Source organism: Peromyscus leucopus, chromosome 19, assembly GCF_004664715.2.
Source record: "Peromyscus leucopus breed LL Stock chromosome 19, UCI_PerLeu_2.1, whole genome shotgun sequence".
Taxonomy (NCBI): Eukaryota; Metazoa; Chordata; class Mammalia; order Rodentia; family Cricetidae; genus Peromyscus; species Peromyscus leucopus.
The window spans coordinates 24,201,900-24,217,811 of NC_051079.1; the positions used below are offsets into that span (position 1 = coordinate 24,201,900).

At 44.5% G+C, this 15,912-nt stretch overlaps 1 protein-coding gene across 1 annotated transcript in view; it reads right to left on the reverse strand.

Annotated features, from left to right (window-relative positions):
- Etf1 (eukaryotic translation termination factor 1) overlaps nucleotides 1–10,627 on the reverse strand; it is a 32,901-nt gene extending 22,274 nt beyond the window's left edge. The window contains exons 1-2 of the mRNA XM_028886786.2: nucleotides 10,463–10,627; nucleotides 10,199–10,302 (exon numbers count right to left, since the gene is read on the reverse strand). Of these exons, the coding sequence (XP_028742619.1) occupies nucleotides 10,199–10,284 (86 nt within the window). The 5' untranslated portion in view covers nucleotides 10,285–10,302; nucleotides 10,463–10,627. The remainder of the gene's footprint in view (nucleotides 1–10,198; nucleotides 10,303–10,462) is intronic.
- Between the last annotated feature and the right edge of the window lie 5,285 nt (nucleotides 10,628–15,912).

Genomic DNA, 15,912 nt, shown 5'->3' on the forward strand with positions numbered 1-15,912 from the left:
ACAGACCCTGGTCAGATAAACACAGCTAGAGCATTAACGTAGGGCTGGGAATGTAACTAGGTTGGTAGTATGCTTGACCAGCCAGCATACGTGAGGCCCTGGGTTTGATCTCTAGCATCACATAACAGGGTGTGGTGGCAGAAAGATCAGCTGTATAGGGCCTACTTTGAGACCTTGTCTACAAAAGGGGGGGGGGCTACAAGATTGCTTGGGTGTTAAAGTCATTTTCTGTCAAGTCTAATGACCTGAGATCAATCCCTAGAGCCCACCTGGTGGAAGGAAAGAATTGACTCCCACAAGTAATCCTGACAGGCAGGCATGTGTGTGCCTGCAGACGCATGCATACAACCTATGTTTTCAAGTATAGAATAATTTAAATGTACCAGCCATTTTCCAGTAGTTTACAAAGATCATCTTAGCATTTTATCACCAAAAGCAGACTACTCAATCCTCTAAAACAAGAACACACTTGGTAATAGCCACCCTCACTAAAAGAACATCCCAACATTATCTATTGGAATATTCCACCAGGAAGCAGTAGAAGCTGGAAATTTTCTCTAGTTTTGTCAAAACAATGTACTACACGGAGATATCAATCTCAACCAGAGTTAGGATCTCACTATCAGTGCTCTGTCCAGGAAGCTATAAATGGGAAAAAAAAAAAAAAATTCCCCCTTGCTTGACCAGTGTGGAAGTATTTTGAAATAAAGCAAAAGCCACAACTCTCCCATGAATAATTGTCTTTTTGTCACACACTTGTTTCCCTCATCACCAATGTTCTGTTGAGGCTGGAATAAGAGCACTTGCTGCTCTTCCAGAGGACCTGAGTTTAATCCCTCAAGCCCACACCAGGCAGCTCACAACTGCCTGTAACTCCAGGGTAATCCGACTCTGGCCTCTTCATGCACCTGCACACACATATTAATTAATTTATTAATTAAAATAAATTAAATCTAAACAACAAGAAGTAGAATTTTAGGGCCCAAGAATGTGTAGCTCGGGGTTGGGGATTTTGCTCAGTGGTAGAGCACCTGCCTACCAAGTGCAAGGCCCTGGGTTCAGTCCTCAGCTGCAGTTATTAAAAAAAAAAAAAAAAAAAAAAAAAAAGAATGTGTAGCTCAGTGGAAGAGCATTTGCCTAGCATTTAAGAGGTCATGGGTTCAATTTCCAATACCACAAAAGATTCTAACTGGTTCAGTCCCCAGCACAATACAAGAATGAACCACACCAGCTATGGGATACATGGGAAGTAGAGACAGGAGGGCCAGTTTCAGAGATCTTATCTCCAAACAATGAAACATCACCATGACAATCGTAAAACTGCAGTCATAGCTTTAGTCTACCGCCAGAGTCTCCAGCCACACAATACAACAAGAATGCCCAAACCAACTTTTCTGCTGTGCCTGGCACATACGAGGCAAACACAAAGTAATCTTTTCTTTCTCTTTTGAGAAAAGGTCTCATTGCTCAGGTTGGCCTTGAACTTGTGTTCCTCCAGCATCAGCCTCCCCACTACTGGGATCACAAATGTGGGCTTGGCTACTTTATTACTAGGCTTGCAAAGTAACAATCCTTAAAAAAAGGAAACAAAAAGAAAAACCCAGCTTCTAATTGCTGAGCCATTTATTTCTCCAGCCCTGCAAAGTAACATTGTTTTTAAACACCTACCTTACTAAGATACTTTCTAATTTTTGTTCAAGTGGTTAACCTACTTCTTTTTGGATAGCATCCAATATGTCATTTAAGACTATAAATTGGAGGCCAGGTGGCAATGGTGGCTCACGCCTTTAATCCCAGCACTCGGGAGGCAGAGCCAGGCGGATCTCTGTGAGTTTGAAGCCAGCCTGTTCTAGAGAGCGAGATCCAAGACACCAAAGCTACACAGAGAAACCCTGTCTCAAAAAACAAAACAAAACAAAAAGCAAAGACTGTAAGTTGGGCTTGGTGACTACTGCCTGAAATCACAGAACTTGGAAGGTTAAGGCACAAGGATTCCTGTGAACTCTGGGCTGGCCTGGGCTACAGAATGATATCTTGTCTCAAAAAGCAAAATAAAGATCACCGCCTATACTAACTCCTCTAACTATGTTAGTCTGTACTTAACTTGGGGCTGAAAATGGCTGTGTTACCATTCCAGGGATGACTAGCAGACCATGTTCTCATTTTTTAAAAAGAAACTTACCCAGGTGGTAACGGCACACCCCTTTAATCCCAGCCCTCAGGAGATAGGTGGATCTCTGAGTTTGAGACCAGCCTGGTCTACATCGAGTTCCAGGACAGTTAGGACTATACAGAGAAACCCTGTCTCCAAAACACTAAAATCAAACAAACCAAACCAAACCAAACCAAACCCCAAAACAAAACACAACTTTGATTACATGTATTTGTGTACGCACGCACACACGCACAAGTGTGGCCCATGGCCATAACACTTATGTGGAGGTCAGAGGACAATCTGTAGGTTTCCAGAATAGAATTTAGGTTCTGATGTTTAGCAGCATCTTTATTGAGCCATCACACGAGCCCCCACCTTCTCATTTTATTACGTACATTTTTCTTAAATATCTGTCTACGTCACAACAGATGGTTTGATAAACTTGTCACTTGACTGGTTAACAGTCAAAATGCATTTGTGGATTTAATTTTTGATGTGCAGAGAAAATTGTAACTTGAAGGTCACAGACCTGGTGGAATGGAGCTAGGGTAGGTCAGTGGCAGAAATACTTGTGCAGCATGGGCTGGGTCCTGGAGCTGATCCCCAAGCAGTACCACAAAAACAAACTAAAATATACAGTAGGAAAAAGACAAAACCTTTAACAAGGGTCATCCCCCAAAGGCTGTTTCAGAAGATCAGTGACAATGTGGTGACAGTAAACCACAGTCCTGGCCAGGAACATGGGTGCAGGCCCAGCCACTCAGGAGGCTGAAGTGGAAGACCCCTTAACTCACAAGCTTAACCAGCCTAGTCAGCCTGGCGCACCCTTTAATCGCAGCACTCGGGAGGCAGAGGCAGAGGCAGGCAGATCTCTGAGTTTGAGGCCAGCCTGGTCTACAGAGTGAGTTCCAGGGCAGCCAGGGCTACACAGAGACACCCTGTTGGGGGGGGGTGGGAGGAGGTAGACACACACTAGCCTGGCCTAGACAACACAAATAAGGGGAACTCTCCTTCCGCCAACTCAAGACACCAGACATGAAAGCAAAGTTAATCCCAGCACGCAGGAGGCAGAGGCAGGCAGATCTCTGAGATTGAGGCCAGCCTGGTCTACAGGGTGAGTTCCAGGACAGTCAGGGATACACAGAGGAAACCCTGTCTGAAAAACCAAAACCAAACAACAACAAAGAAAAACCATCAAGAAAGCATTAAAGGATCAATGTTAGACACTTATACTCCTGCACCTGGGAGGCGGAGGCAGGAGGATTTTGAGAGTTCAAGACTACTCTGGAGCAAAACCCTTTCTCAAAACACCAAGTATAAGTCAGGCCAATGGCCTCAGGTTATCAGGTTATCAACACGACTAGAAAGAGTTGCCAGGAACCCAAAAATGCCAGGTCCTTTGAACCTAGTAGGAAGGGCTGTAACAAGGTAGTAGCCAAGGGTCCAAAGTATGTCAAATGGCGATGATAAAGCCTGCTATTAGAGGCAGTCTCACTGAGCTCTCAGTGCCTGAGTGGGAAGCCACATAATTTCTAACCTAATGGAAAAAAAGCTTTGAACCTTCCTACCCCCCCTTTACTCCCTCTTAAGATAGCAGGCTGCTAAAGAATGAGAAGACACCTACAGAATGTATCCTAGGAGAAGATTCTATTCTGAGATTCCTGGAGAATAGGCTGGACTCAGAATCTCTGCTGGAGACGATCTACTGGACAGACAGACCTGATAATGGGCAGGCAAAAAGTTCCTTCCCACTCTTTAAGCACTCTAAGACCATTAAAAACCCTGCTACAAAGCTAATAATTTTAGTTTTCTCACAAGCAAGTATCTTACCAGAACTGGTATGCAAGTACTCTCTCAAGCCCTATGTTCAAAGAAAAAGAGTCCTCCTGTAAGAGTCCAACTGGTCTAGGTAGTGTGGCAGGAAGGACAGGAAAAACCTTACTACACACTGCAGTAAATGCATTCTAACACTGCACGCTTGCTTTCTGAAGAGTGGGTCTAGAGACTCTCCCTTCCCTGGAAGAGTATCTCCTACCACAATGTGTGTGTCAAGACTTGACACTCAAAGTGATTGTTCATTAGATCCATAGTACATAGTACTTTGTGCAGAATACTACAGTTCTGAATTAAGACACTTGGAGAGGTACCTGAGGAAGACTACCACATCCTATTATGGATGCGCTAATCACTCCCCTTCCTCTCTCTGACCACTTTTTTCTATGTGCAGGTGCATGTAGAGGCCAGAGGTTAACAATGGTCTTTCTCAATTACTCTCTTATTTTTTGAGACAGTTAGGCTCACCCTGAACATGTTAGGCAAGTACCCTATGATGAATGATATCACAAGACTACTTTTTACATTTTATTTTGAGTCAGGATGTCATTTAGTTACCCAGGCAGACTTTGAACATGTAACTTCCTGCCTCAGCTTCACAGGTAGCTAAAATTAGTCCAGTGCCACTAGACCTAGCTCCTCTAAGCTATTTCTAAAGGATCAATGTTTGCGTATATAACAGGAAAGCACTAACCTATGCATTCAGGAAGAATGGCACATGCTTAAAATCCCAGCACTCCAAAGGCCGAGGCAAGTGGATAACCAGCTGGAGGAGAACTTAGGCTATACAGCATACAGTGCTAGACATTTTGACCTATTATGCCGAACATCACCACTAACAATCTAAGATATATCCCCTCCCCCCGTTTTTTAAGACAGTTTCTCTGTGTTAACAGCCCTGGCTGTCCTTGAACTCACAGAGATCTGTCTGCCTCTGCCTACCAAGTTCTGGGATTAAAGGCATGTACTACCACAGCCCAGCACAATCCAAGATTTCTATTCACAGTTAAATATATATAACCTGTTATATGTCACACAAGTCTCTGCAATTTGTTTTACAATCATCTCTCCCCTGAATGGAAAATATTCTGATTCTTTTCTCTCTCTCTCTCTTTTTTTAAATTTCAGATGGGGGCATGGCACACACAACAAAGGGATGAATAAAAGCTCTCTCTCTTTCGGAGCCTGAATCTTTAATGGTTTAGGTGGCTATAGGAAAGCCTATGAAGATAGCCACCAAGCCCGAGACAAGCCAGTGGTAAAAGTTGAGTGTGACTGTTTCTTAACCCCCAAAGACTCTGAGGACTGAGGTTGTGGCTTAGTAACAGGGTGACAGCCTAGAATGGACAGACCCTGGGTTCAATTACTAGGAGCAAAACCAGTATCTTTCAAAACGGCTTGGAAGGTTCACTCAGTGCTCGCTTGCAACTCTGAGTTCAATCTCCAGTACTCTTCCTCCCAATACATATTTGCAAATGCAGAGTATGCAAAACAGGAAGGAGTAGAGGAAGGGATGGAAAAGGGGCAAGGAGAAAGAGCACCTGACTGGAAGGTATCGTTTCTGAAAACGGTATCACTGGTTTTACTTTAGAACTGTGCCATCTAGCCAATGCATCGCCTTTGTCACAACCGCCCTTCCAGACTAGGAAGAGCTACTTTCTCACACTCTTCCTTAAGAAGCCAATACCGGGGGCTGGAGCGATGGCTCAGCATTTAAGAGCACTGACTGCTCTTCCAGAGGACCCGGGTTCAATTCCCAGCACCCACATGGCAGCTCACAACTGTCTGTAATTCTAGTTTTTCTTTTGAAAAAGCCAATACCACTTTCTGGGTGTGTCTTACTTTCTTCTAAGTAACACATTCTCTTAATCCTCACGCTTAAACCCCATTTAAATATCTTTAAAACCCACATTTACTGAAATTCACTAGTTCGAAAATGTTCTGCTAGGTGGAGTTTGAGGTGAGCCTGGTCTACAGTTCCAGGACAGTTGGGCTACACAGAGAAACCCTGTCTCCAAAAACCAAAAGAAAAAGAAAATGTTTCTTTTATTAAGAGGAGAAAGATGTGTATCTCCTGTAGCCAACTGACCATGAACTCAGGACCATTCCTTTTCCCCAAAGCCGGAGTGATGAAATGGTCATGGTGGCTCATCCTATAATCCCAGCACTTGGGAGACTGAGGCAGAAAGATCAAGCATTCAAACTCAGCCAAGAACATAGGAGACCTTATCTCAAAAAAGAAAAACAAAAAGACCTAGAAACCTGCTCTAAGTTCCTTATTTGAAACCAAATGTGGTTCAACTCATGTGGCATTAGATCCAGTTTTGTCTGTGTGCATGTTTTTCCTTATAAGTCAACTTTGGGGACTATACCTAGATAACCATAAAGAGGTGAAATCATATGCAGCCAAGTATTAAGAGAGACATACATAAGAAAACAACTGGCTGGTTATCTGTTAGCACATATAAATTTAAATATTCAGCCTCACTTCAATGAAAACAAAACAGGTGCAGGGCCACCAGCTTAGAAACCAGGTGCTATAAAATAGGGTCACCAAGTTTCTCCTTTAGTCTTTGTAGGGCGATTCCACAAATAATACAGTCTGCGGGACTCGGAGTAATTTTTACGACTAGTCTTGCACATTTGGGTTCACAAATCAGAATGTGGATATTTGGATCACTACGCACAGTTACACGCGTGGAAACCAGGCTTAGAACAAACATCACAGGTCACGGAGGCCTCCACAGCCTGCTTTTGCTCCTCTTGCCTCACATTTCCACACTGTGACATTCAGGACAACATTATCTAAGCTCTCAGCCCAGCTGCTTCTGTGTATCAAACGGTGACATTTATTGATGTGAATGTTAAATGACAATGTATCGCCTCAAAGCATCTATGACAAAATGCTCAATTATTTTGTGGTTACTTCATCCTGTCAATGTATTTGAACTACTGAGTCCATTTTGTGAGTAGTTCTTTTTAAGATACACTACATTTGGTTGGTTATACACCAAAAGATAACCACATACAGACTGAGTAAACTTCAAAACTACTTATTCAGGCAAATTTTAAAAAGTAGTGTTTAGGCTGATTACGGTGAAAGCACATACGAGCAGAGACACACACATCTCTGGGAGCTGGAGGCCATCCTCAGCTATATGTTGAATTCCAGGCCAGCCAGGGCTTCATATGAGAACCTGACTCAAGGGGGAAAAAAAAGCCGCTGGGTGGTGAGGCACGCTTTTAATCCCAGCACTTAGGAGGTGGAGCCAGGTGGATCTCTGTGAGTTCGAGGCCAGCCTGGTCTACAGAGCGAGATTCAGGACAGGGACCAAAACTACACTGAGAAACCCTGTCTCAAACAAACAAACAAACAAACAAACAAACAAACAAACAAACAAAGTCTTGGGCCCTGATGACCTGAGTTCCAGCCTCAGAACTTGATTTAAAGTAGAAGGAGAAAACCAACCAATGCCCTAATGCCACAAAGTTCTCCTTTGCCCTCTACAAACATCCACTCGTACACACAAAGAAGTGGAAAGAAAGCTAACGGGACAGAGGGAAGCAGACCCACATCTTACCCCTGCCCACAAGTTCCTTTTCATTTCTGAGACAATTCTAGGCACCCATCACTACCTTGTCTTGTGCTAGCTGCATCCGACTACAAACCTTAGTTAGTTTTCTACTGACATTAACTGGTGCACCCCCAAATACTGGCACATATGGATCCACTTGCCATTTAATTTGTCTTTAAGGTTCATCACAATTATTGCAAGAATATTTTAGTATTAGTAGCTCATCCTCTAACCTCAGCACTTGGGGATGGAAGCAGCACTTGGGGATGGAAGCAGATCAGGTCAAGCTAGCTTCAGCCAGCCACATAATGAGTTGGAAGCCAGCTGACTCACAAAAATATTTTTAAAAAAATTGGGTGTGTGTGTGTGTGTGTGTGTGTGTGTCACATAAAACACTATGGAAATTTAAAGTGTAATACATCTCAGCAATGAAAAATAAATCTTGCCATTTCCCAAAATAAACTGGTATGTACTGTACCCAGAAAGTTCTGAGCCACATACAATAAAACTTTGGATTCCCTGACCAACATCTGAGATAGACAGGATCTTAACATTTCCATGGGCTCAAGGTGTAACCAAATCCTAGCTAAATTATTAAGCAAAATAGGACAAGATTATAAACTACATTATTTGTTTAGAGGAAGAGTCTAGCTATTTTAGACTGCATAATCCTGTCTAAAATATTGTTTAGCATCCTTACTGAACTTTTCTAAACTAGAAAGTAAAGTTTCCAAAGGCTTTTAAGAGAGCCTTAAAACTTTCATGTCGTTAGGAACTCTGGCTCGGAGGAGAAAGAAAAGTAACTTATTAAGCAGTGTTGTCTTCAATGTTAACTTCACTCAACCAAGCAAATTAGTAAAGAATTCATAGTCGAACTGCTTCAGAGAATGCACTACATCCAAATTCTAATAAATGGACCAGCCTAAATGAAAGCACCGAGACAACAACGAACAAGTTCAAGTCCAACTTGAAACAATGTAACAGCAGTAAATCCTAAGTGTCAATACCCCACCAAGAGCTTTAAGGTAGCCCACTGAAACAATAGTACCTGGCTAATTCTTGGCATCATAATGAATCATGACCTCTATTAACGTTCCTATACGGTATTTTTACATTTGGGACTATTTATTTTCACTCTCCACATGGTACAAGTTCCTATGAGTAAGTCCATTAAGTTAAAAAAAAAAAAAAAACCTTAAGAAATAACATTAAAAGCATCCACCTTCAACTCAAGTGTTTACACTACATCAAAGACATGAATAAAACACCAAATAGAACCAAACTTTCAGAAGTCTAATCCCAAACAGAAATTAGTGCTGCTCATTTATTAAGAATGAAACACCAAAGCAAAAGCATCCTGCTTTAAAAACCACGGACTTAAGTAGAATCAGGCCAAATCCATTTCAAAAGTTAAACGAACTTGGTGCCAAAGGTGGTCCTCATATCACTGTCAAGCTATCCATCAGCGACAAACTCGGGCTGAAAAACACAATGTCATTTGTGTGCTCAAATCAACTGCCCACATGGCCTGGAAGAAAGACACTCTGTTGTAAGAATGCTCTGGAGTGCAGGAATATATAATGCTCCACTTTTAGGGTGGGGACACCCCAAGTAGTAAAAAGTTTCTCTGAGAAAGTAACAAAATACAGCAAGAAATGGAAGAAACACAAATACTCCTGGCACACTCTCACACAAGACATATGGCTACTTTCAGCCTCGCTTATTCACCCAGGAATGGGCACACCTACAAATTCCTATACAACTTACATGAGACAGAAACCTCACTTTAAGTCAGTTTTGAATTTCCACAGCATTATTTATTAGTCCACCAGGCAACTCTATTCGCAAGAAGCTCCACAGGAAAGCCAACAAGGACTCTGTTATTATGGTTCCTATCAAACAGTCCCATTACCTGGAATTCTCTTGAATAGGCACACAACAGATTTGTTAACAAAAAAACCACCACCACCCCATCCCGCACACGCTGGCATTTTCGGTTTATAGGCGGGTCTTGGAACAGCTAAAACCAGGAAGCTCCGGGGTAATTAGAAAACTTGGGGGAAGTCATCTCCGGAGAGGTCTAAGACCCAGAGAAATAAAGGTGAGCCAGGAAGATCTCTCTTGGCCAGCTCTCCTTCACCCGCCCTCCCCACCAAAACTTCACCCACACGGGACTTGTAAGTCCAAGTGGGGGAGGCCATTTTAATGAGGCCTGGCTGAGGAACGAGAAGCGAGAGGAAGAGAGAAAAATCAGGGTAGGGCGTTCGGAAAGGAACGCCAAGTACTTTGCCCCAACAGCACCCAAGTCGGGTGGCAGCACCGGGAGCCCGAAAAGTGAGGCGCTGGATTCAAGGGCTCGAGGGGGGTTCAGAAGTAGCAGTGGCTTCCTCCAGAGAGGGAGCCGAGTGATCTGAGCCGTGGGAGCCGGACTCCTGACCCCCAATAGGGGGAAGGACTTCTTTCCCGGCCAGCCGCGCCGACCCTCGCCCTCCAGTCAGAGGCTACTACCCAGAGGTCCAGAAGGCGGGAGTTGGCTAGTGCCGGGTTCTCCTCATCCGGCCATGCGGCGCGGGGGCGGCCATCCTGAGGGGTCCGGGATCCGAGAGGGCACGGGGGGGCCGGACGCGGCGCTCACCCGCGGGCCGCCTCCAAGCTCTTAATGAGCTTCTTGATCTTCCAGATCTCCACGTTCCTATCGGCAGCACTGGGGTCGTCCGCCATCTTCTCGCCTCCTCCTCCCTAGAGCGGCCCGGCGGGGCCCGGAGACACCAAGACCACAGAGTTAGCGCCGCCGCTGGGGCAGAGCGGCCCCCTTCTTCGCCACCCCCCGAGCTGCCCTCTTCTCCCCGCCCCGACGGCCCGCCGCATCGGACGCCGGCCTCTCCTACGCCCGCTTTACCTAAGGGCCCAGTCCTGGGCGGTAGCGGCTGCTCCTCCCCGGCGGCGGCTCCGCGGCGGCGGCGGCTCTGACGTAGGACACCGGCTCCCTCTCTCCAGGCAGCTGCATGTGTTGCAATCCGCTCACATGGGGCCTCTGATCTCACTTCCTCCGCCAGGGGCGGAGTGGAAGGCGGCGGGCGGAAGGGAGGGGGCCGGTGCGACCAGGAGAGGCTCTGCGCGCGCCGCGACTTCCCATTGGCTCGCCGCGCCTCTGCTTACAAGGGGCTCGCTGATTGGCTGCCTCGGCGGCCGCGCTGCCTTGTGAGGTATAGGCCGGGAAGCGGGAGGCACCGCCTTCCTTCCGGACCGGCTAGCCGGGAGGAGGAAGCGGGCCGAATCCGAGGGCTCTCGCGAGCATTTTCTCGGCTTCTACGGCCTGGAATGGGGGTGGCTCTTAAAGGGCGCGAGAGAGTGGTCGTTGTCTTTCGTTCTCCCCGCTTAACCTGCACAGACACCCGAAGCTCTGCGACGCAGGGTCTAGCTTCTCAGCCCGACACGTATGTACGTGCGTGCGGTCAGCGGCGTTTGAAAAGCATGGAGGACGCATCTCTACGCGCTTCACCTTTATCGCTGACCAAGTGCATGTGTGCATGGTGGCTTCGCGAACCGAAGTTCAGAATCCTGGCCTCTAGGTCGGGATTAGGATCTTGGCCGAGGCTGGAACCGATCGGCTGCGCAGGGGTGAAGGAGGGTTTCCTATCGTTTCGGTGCTAGCTACTATGGGTTCACTTTGGATTTGGGACTTTTGGGGTTGAAGGATGAGAGGGTTGGTTGCGTGAGGTTGGAGACTCAAGGTATCTGAGAGCATGCATGTTTTGTTAACTGTTGAGCGTGGAGGTGGGGGAGAATGTTGGAAACATTAGAACTGTTACGAATTAAGCTTTCCAATTGTCTGTCTCTCTTCGCTTCACTTGTGTGCATTCAAATATTTGAACTCCGAGCAAGTGCTGGATCTCGTTTTTCTGGAAATAAAGGTGAACCGAGTAAGTAATGCACCTCTAATGGAGCTCAGAGTCTAGTTGAGTTTATAATTTTTGAGTTCATAATTTTTTTCTTTTCTTTCTTTCTTTCTTTCTTTCTCTCTTCTTTCTTTCTTTTTTTTTTTTTTTTTTTTTTTTTTTTTTTTTTTTTTTTTTTTTTTTTTTTTTTTTTTTTTTTTTTTTTTTTTTTTTTTTTTTTTTTTTTTTTTTTTTTTTTTGAGACAGGGTTTCTGTGTAGCCCTGGCTGTCCTGGATCTCGTTCTGTAGACCAGGCTGGCCTTAAACTCAGAGCCGATTGCTGGGTAAAGGCGTGTGCCACCGCTGCCTGGCAACCGTTCGTAATTTTTTTTTTTTTTTTTTTTTTTTTTTTTTTTTTTTTTTTTTAGACAGGTTTCTCTGTGTAGCTTTGCGCTTTCCTGGAGCTCATTGTAGCCCAGGCTGCCTCGACTCACAGATCCACCGCTCTGCCTCCATGCTGGATTAAGCTGCGCCACCACCCCGGCCGTTCGTAATTTTTATAGTTTTATTTGAGGCAAGATTTTAGTGTTGGCCTCAAAATCCGGGCAATACTCCTGCCTCAGCCTCCGAATGGATGGGGTTACAGGTGTGAGCCACTAACCCCAGCTGGCTTTTATATTTGTATGTTAAAATAATTGCACGAATATTATGAGAGTGTATGACAAGGAGTTTAATTCTGAAATGAGGTATGAAGGATGAAAAAATTTATCTGTGGAGGCCTGATATACTTGAGGAGCTACAAAAAGGTCAGTGTGCTGCAGCAGCAGGGGGAAGAGGTAGTTGAAAGCCAAGCAAAGCATTTGAAAGACGGGTAGCTCTTTCATATGCAATAGCAAGAATGAGAAGAGACACAAGTCCAGGGCTCAGGACCTTCCTAGACTTCATTCCATGTATCCCTCATCAGGATGTTATTCTGTATCTTTTGTAACATCCTTTGGAGTGGATAAAGTGTTTCCTTGAGTTCTGTGAGCCATCTAGCAAGTTATCAAACCCAGCAAGAAGGATCCCCAGTTTGTCAGATGCACAGGTTTCAACCATGGAACTTTTACTAGGTGTCCAAGTGGGGTTAGGCCTAGAGACTGCTCTTGTGGGATCTAGTGCTAACTCCGGGTAGTGTGAATTGAACACCCAGCTGGTGCCTAGTATGGGAAAAAACACAGGCATATATATGGCCAGACATTGAATGTAAACAATTCATCATTAAGTGTGTTAATAAAACGAATGCCTATTACCTTGGCCGTGAGGATGCTAGGAAGCACTCTACCACCTGCTATCTGTGCTGTATCTACAACCCTTCCTGGGGTTACATGTTTGTTTGTTTTTTTTCCTGCCCCAACTAGAGTCCCATAATAGGGATATACCTCAGTTGTAGAACACTTGTCTTGCATGAGCAAAACTCTGGATTTGAACTGTATCACAGTGGGGGTGGAAAAAAAAAAAAGACCAAACTGGCTTGGTGGTGCATACCTGTAGTTTAGCTAGTCTATAGACAGTCACAGCTGCACTGGTACTGTATGAGAGTTGAGGGTGGGGGACATAGATTTCTATCTCAAACAAGGAAACCAAAAACTGCTTGGGTGGCAAGCGGAGGGTAGGGTCATACATGGCCTAAATTCTCTATTCTTCAAAGAATGAGGCAGGAGGATCTTGAGTTCAAGGGCTGCCCAAGCTGCAGAGTAAGTTTAAGGCAGCCTGGGTTATGTGAGACCCTGTCTCTAATGAATAAAAAAAAAGTCCAGTGGGCCCAGGGCAGTTGGTGGTACACGCCTTTGATCCCAGCACTCAGGAGGCGGAGGCAGGTGGATCTCTAAGTTCGAGGCTAGCCTGGTCTACAGTTAGTTCCAGGACAGTTAGGGCTATACAGAGAAACTGTCTCCAAAAACAAAAGAAAAAGTCTCCAAAAATGTTCAGTGCCCAAGGACTGGCTGAAGTCCACTTTGCAGTTTCCCACCTTACAGACCACTATGTTGTTTCTAATCTCTACCTTCTGAGTCAAAACTTTAAAGAACTTCAGATGGAGTTTACTTTGGGATTGATGTGGTCCTATGCTCTATCAGAGGGATTGCTTTTATTGTTTTCAAGACAGGTTCTAACTGAGGTCAATGCTGGCTCCAAACTTGGGGAATTCCTGAGCCCCAGTCTCTTAGGTGCTGAGATTTCAGGTATGAGCCACATGCTTGGTGGGGGTTTTAATATGGCTAAAGTGTTGTATCAGTGATAATTTTCCTGGTCTTGGTAATTGTGGGGATCATGCAAAATGCATGATGAAATACTTAGGGTTAAGCATCAGGTGTGGGATGTGCAAGGTAACAAAATCTTAATCTGTATGACAAGTGTTCCACTATACTGTTTCGTGTGTTTTGTTATATTACACCTTCTCTAAGAGATTTGAAGATTTTAAAGTTGAGGGAATATTAATCCATTCATGTAAACAGCATAATAGGGAAACTAATAGAGAAACCTAGAAAGATTCCTTAATTGCCTAGGAAGTTTGAGTGCTATGGCTTGAATAGATCTCCCACCTGTTGAGTCTCTGAGGTAGGACCTAAAGGGGGATGCGGGTTATAGCCTCCTCAATGGACCAATGCTAATATAAAAGCGCTTGAGCCTACAAGCTCAATCCTTTGTTACTCTGCCGATCTATTTGGGATAATGCAGCAAGAAGAAATTTGGTAGCTGTCAGATCCTCAATTCTTGGGCTTTTCCAGCCTCCAGACAGACCATCATAGCAGCAGCAAACAGGCCAACCTGGCCATTCAAATTATGTTGCTGAGGAAACATCACCCATGCTTTTGGTTTTAATTTCTCTTTGTATTCCTTTTATAGTTAAGAACTATTCTCCTAAACCAGTTGGTGATGGCTCATGCCTTTAGTACCAGGGCTCTTTGGCAGAGGTAGGTGCGTCTCTGAAATTAAGGCCAGCCTACTCTACAGAGTGAGTTCCAGGATAGCCAGAGCTAGAGAAAACCCTGTCGTAGGGGTTATAAAACAAACAGCAACCAAAACAAACCCCTTTGATCTTTCTGAGCATGGTGTTGTGTGCACTTGAAATGTATTTGGGGTGCTGAAGCAGGAAGACCACTTAAACCCTTGAGTTCAGGTAGCCCAGAATATTAATAATGGCCCTCTTACCTATCTTCTCAAGAAACACAAAGGCTGAGGATGTAGCTCTCTCTGTTGGTAAATTGCTGGTTTTTAAGTGTATGCGAGGCTGGGCTGGATCTCCAGCACCCGATAAACTAGGTGGTGAACACTTGGGAGGCTAAGGCTGGGAGATCAGAAATTCAAGGCCATCCTTCACGGCACAGCTGTCCCTCAAACAAAATACATACCAACAAAAAAACTTGTCTTAGTTGTGTTGTCAATAAAATTGCCCAAGGCAAAGTGGAGTTTGATCCTTAGCAACACACACACACAATACCTTTATGTGCTGGGAGAGTGACTTCTAGTGGTTTGAAACCCTAGGTTCAATCTCTAAAGACAACAAAATAAATTCAGGCAGGTGTGATGATTTCATGCTTATAACCTTAGCAATCAGGAGGCTAAGCAAGATTTTTTTTTTTTTCCAAGTGTGATGCCAGCATGAGCTAAAGCAAGACAGTCAAAAACTTATTTTCTGGGTTTGATAAAGTTGCACCCACTACCACAGATGGGTTAATCTCTACAATCTGTGTGCATGTGTTTTTGCCTGTATGTATTAAAAGAGCCTCATGCATTTCTGGTGTCTGAGGTAGCCAGAGGGTGCCTGATCCCCTGGAATTGTGGTTATGGATGGTTGTGTCAGTGTGGGCACTGGCAATCAAAACCTAGGTCCTCTGGAAAAGGAGCCAGTGAACAAAATGGCAATCTTTAAAAAAAAAACAACCACCACCACCACTAAGACAAAGGCCACAAGTTTAAAACAAAGTGAAATCTAGGGGCTGGCCAAGAGCACTTGTTCTTGCCAGAGGACCTAGATTCTGTTCCTAGCATCCACATGGTGGCTCATAACCTTCACAACTCCAGTTTCAGGGAATCTAATGACTCCTGACCTGAGCACCAGAGCCACTTACCTGGTGCAAACATATATTTGGGCAGAAGACAAACCTAAAATGAAATTTAAAAAAAAAAAAAAGTAGCCAGATTACGTAAAGCCTGTAGACATTTTTAACAGCTTTGAACAGGGTGTTTGTGTAACATATGACTGCTGTGGAAAAAGGCTGAGATAGTATAGCAATCGATATAAGATTAAATCTGGACTAATCCAACAAGATGATTCAGTGGGTAAAGGTTTTTGCTACCAACACTGATGATCTGAGTTCCATCCCTGGAAATCCACATGGTTGAGAGAATCAACTCCCATAAGGTGTGCTATGGCATGTACACACCCACAGACACAAATGCAAAACTTTTTTTTTTTTTTAAATTTAAG